Consider the following 8,832-nt stretch of genomic DNA (forward strand, 5'->3'; position numbering starts at 1 on the left):
ATCTGGTTTCACTGCTTCTTGACGATTTTTCACCCACGGCTAGGGATGTGTCTCGTATTACGGGTACCCTTATTTCTATGGAGCCCGCTTTGGGTCCGGTTGTGCGTTTGCGCACCTGCGCCTTGTACGCAGTCCTTAATAGTGTTCATAGCCTTAGCTGCAAGATCGCTTTAACGCGTGAAGCTGTAGAGGAACTTATTTTTGGAGAGGTAATTTCTTTCGTTTGTGCGGCAAACCAATCTGGAGGCTCTCCCCGAAGATAGAGCTTTTGTCCTACTCTGATGCCAGCAATGTGGGTTGGGCGGGATTTATTGTGCAATTTGGTTACCACGTCGCTAGAGGGAACTGGTTGGGTTCCGAGGCCCTATGCAGCTCTTCTTTCCGCGAGATTCGTGCTATTAGATTTGTTCTTCAGTCGTTTTCCAGTCTTTTGACGGGCAAGGAGTGCAAGATAGATCTGACAATCAGAGCGTCTGCAGTATTTTGTCCATCGGCAGTAGTAAACCTCATTTGCAAAAAGAAGCGGTTGCCATTTACAATTTGTGCCATGTAGCGGGTATTCGCCTTTCTGCGGAGTGGATACCTCGCCACTTTAATTTTAAAGCTGATTATTGGTCGAAAGTTGTCGACAGCGATGATTGGATGCTCAACCCTGTCCATTTTCGCCAGTTTGATATTCTGTGGGGACCCCACACCGTAGATCGTTTTGCGAGTCATAATTCTTTCCAGTTGCCCAGGTTTTGTTCCCGATGGTGGTGTCCTGGGACCGAAGCTGTTGATGCTTTTACCGTCAGCTGGGGAGGGGAAAACAATTGGTTGGTCCCCCCAGTCTTCCTTATTCCCAGGGTTATCAGTCACATGAAAGTGGGTAAAGAATAGGGCACTCTCATTATCCCCTTTTGGCAATCTGCTCATTGGTGGCCGTTGGTGTCTCGAAGCCCCAGGGTTTTCCACTCTTTTGTTCTTGACTGGCGGGAGATTCCTTTACATGAGTCTACTTTTCTCCCTGGATCTGCAGCTGCGGATTTTTTTCGGGCATGGTATTCCCTCGTGTAGGGTATTTGCTTTGAGAATTGTATTTCCTTAGTTTTTGCCTTAGAACGTTTTCGGGTATTAGATGAGTACCTTGAACGAGTTGTTCAGCCTAATTATTTGCTTTTGTTTTGTCTGAGCCTCTTGGCCTAGGTGTGGGCCTTTGCTCTGTGCAAGTCAGTGGACTTGGAACTGTACTAGTGCGCACGAGTTGTGCAGCTGAAGCAAGCCGAGAGGGCAGTGCTAACACAGTAGTGTGTTCATTTTAGAGTCAAGTGGACTCCTATCCGTTGTGCGGATTTGCTTACCAGTTGACGCCGAGTGGGCCAAGCCTCCATGTGTTGGAGTGTGTACTGGTGCTGTGTTAACTTGCTATGTGGGCAGTTTTCGCTTCAGACGATGTGTATCTTGCGCGTTTAGTGCTGTGTAGCAATTGGATGTTGTTCCTGTTTTTAAAGTGCCATGTTTTGGACATTGTTGATTTTCGCTTTAGGCTTTTCCCCTTACCAACGGAGCAACGTGGAGATTCAGAGGCTTGTAGAACTGTGAAAGACTGTCATACTTAATGACTGTGCCGCTTCAACCGTGTCTTCGTATGCAGGGGCAGCCAATCGATGGATTGACTGGTGCTTATTCGTTTCGTCCTTTACAGTGTAACCCAACCGCAGTTGCTCTCTACTTGACAAGTCTTTCAGACCGTGGCTTATCTCGCTCGTCAATCTTTGGAGCAGCTTATGGCATTGCATGGCTACATAAGAAGCTTGGGTGTCCTAATCCTGTTGACGATCCGCTCGTTTCTCAGACCTTGGCTGGTTTTAAACGCCTCCTGGTTGGCCCATCTAAGAAAAAGCAGCCTATTGAATCTCATCACGTCAGGGCGCTGATTCGTTCCCATGGTCACCCTCGTGCTTCTCTACCGAAGTTACAAATGGTGTCGCTGGTTGCGCTTGGTTTTTCTGCTTTCCTTCGTTGGTCAGAGCTGCGTGACTTTCATGCCTGTGACTTAAAGTTTTGCGCCACCCACATGTCTGTTTTCCTAGACAGACGTAAGAACGATCAATTCCGTCAGGGGTCTGTGGTTAAAATTGCTCGTTTACCTTCTAGCTCTTGTCCAGTGAAACTGTTAGAGTTGTTCCTTGAGCGCGGAGAGCATCAACCATTTCAGCCATTATTTTGCCTTTGCCAGAAATTGGGTACCGGGTACAAGCTGCGACAAGCTACCCTGTCATATTCCCGGGCACGGGAACAGTTTCGCCAGACGATTTCAGAACTTGGTTTAGACTCAAACGAATTTGGTTTACATAGCCTTCGTTCAGGTGGTGCTTCCCAAGCAGCACGCAGCACGCAGCGCGCAGCGTAGACATGGTGGTTGGCGCAGTATCCAAGCCGCAGATGGTTATGTCCATGAATCTTACCCTTGTGGTATCTAGAAATTTGGCTCTTTGATTTTCAGTATGTGTTTTGCTCGATAAACATTGCGCGAGTTGTGTTGTATGCAGCAGTATGGAGAGATTTACATTTGCCCTATTAATTCTGATGGCTTAACGATGTTTGCTTAATGAACTTTGCCTTATCTCGTATCTTTCTATGCTTTTGCCACTGATTGTGAATTGTCTGCTTATCCCGCACCGCATTTCTGTTGTCAGTTTTTTGGGTGCGGGGAATTCAAGAATTGTTCATTTATCTTTGCCTGAATGCAGCGAAGCGTAATGAAAAAAAAAAAAGGTTTCTTGAATTCCCAAGCGCAGGTGCGTTTGTCGGCAGTGTGTTTTAAGTGCCGGCATGAGACTATGACAAGAAAGTGTGATATGCAAAGTAGCAAGTATATATTCGCTGAACAGTAAACAAGTTTCGTTGTGGATTTTTACAAGCGGACAGTTAAATTTTGTTCTTTTTTTATATTTTGATTGAAATCCTGTAATCCTTTTCCTCGTAACGATTTTAGTTGTTTTTTCCTAGTAATTGACAGTTATTATAAGTGGTTTTGTTTATTCAATTTACTTTGGCCGCATCAAACGTATACAGTTTGTTTGATTTTTTGGTGTCTAAACAGTGTAAACATTTGTTTTTTGTTTTGTGATTAGTTGGTTAGTTCAATAAATGGGCTAAGAATTGTCTGCTTATGCCGCACCGCATTTCTGTTGTCAGTTTTTTGGGTGTGGGGAATTCAAGAATAAATGTTCATAATTAGTTGCATGACAACTTATGTATTCTTTTAAGATCACATGAAAAATATTATGAGACAAACAGCGGTGCAGTACGAACAGTGGGAAAAGGAATATTTTTCGTCTGATATGAGTGGCTGATTCCTAAAAGGATTGAAAACAATTAATGGCAAGAACAGATAAATTTCCACCAGGTTACTTTATCCAAATGAAAATAAGCAAGAACTAAGAATTGCATAGAAATTAATTTAATCCTTAATTTTTAGAATATTAAACTGTACCGTAATATTATACCTCAAAACGGCACTTACGAGCTGAGAATTAGCCGCACTGTTTAGCAAGAGGGTCGCAAAATTCATGGCCTGAAACTCTTTTTGATCGTAACCGCGAAACGATCGACTTGGTCAAATTCGGTGCCCTAAAACCGGGCTCAAGCTCGTCCCTAATTCCGGACAAGTTTGGGCTCTAAACGGAAAATTCTTATATAAAAGTTTACATAAAGATAAAAGTATGAAAATACTCACGTTTTCCTCACAACCTCAAACAGCTTGTTTTCACGTCGTGAACGTCAAGAGGACGGCAGTCGCAAACCGGAAATGCGTTAAATTGCTCACGAATCAGGTTGTCACGCGCGTCACACGATCAACGTTTGCCGTCCTCTCCCTTCTGCCGTCCTGTTGCGTGAGGTCTCTATTGTTGACATGGGACGGCTGGTCTCCAAATTCTGGGTCGTCTGGACTGAGAGAAAAATGGAGAGAGAAAAATGTATATTTTCCACTTGCTACTCTGAAGGCGAAAAGGTCCCAGGGAAGTGAACGAGTAACAAAACCTGCATTCCGTGAAGGAAAGAGGAGAATTCCGAGATGCCTTTTGCTTCCCAGTTGTAAACGGGCGTGGCTGCGAGAGATCAGGATAGGCCACCAAAACGGGAGAGGGTAGAGCTTGGGGACGACGATAGTGAAGCAAAGCTCGGATTCCGGCAAAAATCTCAGAAGTGGACCAACGAGTAAAAATGGAGGAAAAACATAGGCATTCTCTGCTGCCGGGATAGTTTGAGCAAAAACGTTCACCCATGAAGAGTGTGGAAGTGAAGTGCCTTAATATATCGCCTTTACTATGAACCTGGGCGTTCGAATCCAAGGACATGAGGTCAATGGCATGAGGACCAAAGCTCTTTTCTCGTTCTTGCCAAGCATTCCTAGAAAGCATGCAATCCAGATCCGACAGGACGCGGGAGGGCGGGTCGGCCGGGTTGGCGGAAGATGGTACATACTTGAGCGAAATTACTGCGTTGAGGTCGAAGGCTGGTGTAGCTTCTTAAGTGCATCGTTAAGCTGCACATTCTTACCGCCCTGTTTCTCCCAAGACTGTAAAAGGCCATATTATCGGTGTGGGCATCCACGCGCGCATTGGTAACGAGTGTTTTACCAGCTTGCAAGGTATTAACAAAGGCGAGGGCTTCCTTAACAACGATTGGGAGAGATCTAGTATCGCTGCTCCAATAGTCGCGAACTTCAAGGGGCAACATTCCCGGAGGCACTCACCACTACAGTGCGATATTACATTATATTGCAATTCGAGCGAAACCAACTCGCCACAAAAAAAGCGGGGCGGGACAAACTCGCTATAAAACCTTCTAACAATAACGCTATGATCGAGACAAACTCGCAAAAAACATATGCGGGGAAGCGGGACACTATGCTGCGACGTCCTGCAAAACACACTAGCGACCGATAGCAAAAAGAAAGAAAGTAGGCCAACAACAGGCAGGAACAACTCACCACATCAGCATCTGATACACGAACAGGTTGAGCTGCAGGAACGGCAAGCGGCGCGGCAACGGCAGCGGGCTGTTCGCTGCCATCAACATTCTGGGCGTCTTGAGCCTGGTTTTGAGCGGCCCCTGCTTGGGCTGGAGGTACGGCGAGTGCGTCTTGCAATTGCTGAACATCAGGAATAACAGGAACTTGATTCGCCATGACGATTTCGGCGCAGCGATGAAGCGATAACCAAAAAAAGCGAAAACGGAGAACTCGTAACACCAAAAAGACTGAATGAGCTATCGTGATAAGGGAGTGACCTTATATAAGAGTCCCATACCCCTGGGACACGTGAAGGATTGCTACGGACTGTACGCGGTATGCTAAGGTTACGTAATCAGCGGTCTAAGGCTATTTTGTGCAGAGCCCCTAGGGAGAATACTACAATATTTTCATCCATGCCTTCAAATGATTTGTATATTTCAAAAAAAAAACAGTAAATGTATCATTTCTTTCACCTTGAAGAGATACCTATTTCAAGAATTTAGAGAATATATAAAACAAATCCTGCACTGACTTATAATATTGGTTTTTAAAGCTGTAAGCTTTATGGCCACGACCACTTCACACACCAGGCTAAAACTTTGTATTGGCATACTATTTCATGAATAATTTCTTGGTTCACGAGAAATTAGAAATTGCTGAGATTATGCTCAAATGTCATCCACCATTCATGGTCAGAAGAAAATAATATGAACTCCTCAAACCAAGGTTAGGGTGAAATTTGAACTGGACTTATAGCTGCCAATATTGCCATATTGGTCCCCATATTACAACGAAAATTAGCCATGTGGTCTTCCAGGGGGCCAACAATGCCAATTAGTGGGAAATCAGCTTATCATCATACTCTCGTATTTTTCTCAAAAGCACACTGGATTGTCAGATAATGGACAAATATAATGGAATTGTTACAAGTTATGAATGATTACTCTGTATGTGTTAGTGGCACAAGGGGTAATCTTTTAAAACAGATAAAAATAATTTTTTTCAAGTGCACTATGTAATGGCATACGCAAACAGCAAATGTGAAAAAAAATTCAATACAATACAAAACACCCGGCTAAAACATCTGGTTTGGAAGTTGTTTGACCCTTCAGAAATCACATGGTTAGTTGATTTTACACTGTACACCACTGTCATATAAAAAACATGACAAATATTGTGGACGTAGTCCTTTTTTCCATGTTAGTTTAGATATTTTCAGGCTCTTTGTCTCTTGACAATATTACTGAAGAACAACCAAATGGTTTGGCAAGTAGGTTCACTGTTCTATGCAGCCAATGCAATGTGGAGAACACCATTAAAACATCAAAACAGCAGTAGTATAGTAGTTGGGGGTACAAGCTACATTTCATTGGCCCTGAAAAGCCCCTATGGGGAGAGGTCAAGTAAGTATGTATATATGTATGTATATAAGCTCATTTTCCATTTGAAATTCGACCTTGGGATTTTGCGTTGAATTTGACCTTGGGATTTTGTGTTGAAATTTGACGTTGGGATTCAAAATGAGTTCAAACAAAAATTACAACAAACTTTCTTCTGTATATTTTTCAAAAAATACAAACAAAGAAACAAATAATAAATCCAATACTGCAATCCAATATGTTTAAATAGTCGAATAATCAAATGGAAGAATCACCACAGCGTGAAATTCTCGGAAATAAAGAAAGGGGGTTTCCCAATGAAAATGTTCTAATAAATATATTCAAGTCAGTTTTAACCAATCAAAACTTTCATTTTTTTTACCAAAATTGTTTCTCAAATGATTTTTGTTTCCATCTTGGTTTCCATTGTGGAAGCTACTTTGGAAGATGAATGAAGTGTGTAAAATATTCATATAATCAAATGGAACAGGAAAAATCACCGTAGCGTGAAATTCGATAAACTTTATGAGTAAACTTTAGCAGTAAACTTTATCATTCAGATTGTTTTAGTGTGTTGATTTTTTAATGACCATAGGCATAACTTGTGCAACCATTTTCGTGGATATAGCGCTTGTCATCGAAGTATGACAATGACACTTTATTCAACTCATAGCGTCCAAGTTGATGATTGTTTTTTCGAATCGTTTTCATGGTATGATACATTTGCCTGTTGCTAAATAGTGTTTTTTTGTACTCTTCATGTTTAATAGTAGTCTTAATGATGTTTTTTTTTTAAATACCTTTTGCTGTCTTTGAACCTGTGTTGTTGTCTTTGATATATGAATACATCTTAGATCGTAAACCGATGAATTCTGTGATAGGAATACCCGATGCTTCATCTTCGAATTTGCCTATTACCTTTTTATTAGTTTTATGATAGAATTTAATGTTTTCAGATTAGTCACTGTTATCAAATTTATTTCTATCAACCCAAAAGTCATGATACACATCATAAGTTTCAATTTCATAAGTCAGTGAGTCTGTGTCTGTGAATAATAATTTTGCTTTATCATTGTACTTTGGTTTTGATGAGTGTCAAGTATTTATGAGTCAATGAGTCAATGAATCATGAGTCAATGAGTCAATGAGTCAACGAGTTAGTGCAGTTAATTAAACCATAAAATGAAAGCTGAAATTTCAGAGAGTGCTTAGGCGTAATCAACAAATTATTGCTATATTGACTGTGAGTCCATTGACTCATGACTCATGACTCATTGCCTCATTGACTCATTTGACTCATAAGACATGCGCTCTCTTGTTTGATGTCATTATAGTGAAAATTATACATTAATGTCTTTGAAAGATCTAAAATGCGCATTCCAATATAAGCTGATCTATTAAGAGTAAGATATTCTTTTATTTTATGAACAGCTACTAAATTTTCATAGAATATATTTTGCTACTAACATAAGTAGGTTTTGATGTTAATTTTAATAGTTTTTTCTCATCCGTGACGAGTCTAACATCAACACGCTTACGTAATTTTTCCATTGTTTTACCAAATACGGAATTATTCATAAGTTTGAAGAAATCTTTTTCGCAAGCATTTTCGGCATGAGTTCTTTCCTGAGTGTTAAAATCGATGTACTGCTTCATCCAAGGTGACTGATCAAACTCTAATACTCTGTGGACTTAAGTAACTTTTAACTCAAGATCAATGTACAATTGAAGGTTCCTGTAATGAAGAACATACTTTTCTTTGTTGTTTAATGTTGGAATAAGTTAATGCACAAGGCCTGTTGATATTTTGTTTTTATCCACTATTTCTTTACAATATTGTGATAACATATCTTTAGTGACTTTGATCTTTTCAGGAGCTAAAGGATGATTATTTTGCAGATTATGTAATTTTTTGTGATACTCTAGATCAACCTCTAATATCAACCCTTTTTTGCAGTCTTCTGTATATTTAGCTAGGTAAAAGCTTGTCAATTTGTTTTTCTGTCATCCATTTAAAGCCACCTGTTGGTAAATATTGGCTCATAGCCCAACCATATAAATTATTAGCATCTAAATACATAATATATTTTGAAGGCGCCTTTTCATCATATGTTGTCTTGTATTTATTGTTTACTTTTCTATGTCGGTTTGCTATGTAACTAATTCCACCTCACATACGTTTTTCAATAAATTGAAACATATCATTGTAAGTCATTAGCTCTAATTTAATTTCAGTCATTTTTAACATACTCTCCCAACTAAGACCAGGACTACTGAAGTAATGACAAGGATCTAGTCTTTAATATTGCATACATGTTTTTCTAAAGTTTTCAAACACATCAGCTAATAGAATGATGTCAGATTTGAGGTGCAAGTTATGATATTCACCCATCGCTTTTAAATCAAATTGATTCCACACATTTTGACTATGTTTGAATTGATCATCTGTTT

At 40.4% G+C, this 8,832-nt stretch overlaps 1 protein-coding gene across 1 annotated transcript; it reads left to right on the forward strand.

The window, feature by feature from the left end:
• Positions 1-1,597: 1,597 nt before the first annotated feature.
• On the forward strand, positions 1,598-2,392 carry LOC137968485 (integrase/recombinase xerD homolog). The gene has a single exon (XM_068815050.1). It carries the CDS (start codon positions 1,598-1,600, stop codon positions 2,390-2,392), a length of 795 nt encoding a protein of 264 aa, XP_068671151.1.
• The last annotated feature ends 6,440 nt before the right edge of the window (positions 2,393-8,832 follow it).

This window comes from Montipora foliosa, chromosome 8 (assembly GCF_036669935.1).
Source record: "Montipora foliosa isolate CH-2021 chromosome 8, ASM3666993v2, whole genome shotgun sequence".
Taxonomy (NCBI): Eukaryota; Metazoa; Cnidaria; class Anthozoa; order Scleractinia; family Acroporidae; genus Montipora; species Montipora foliosa.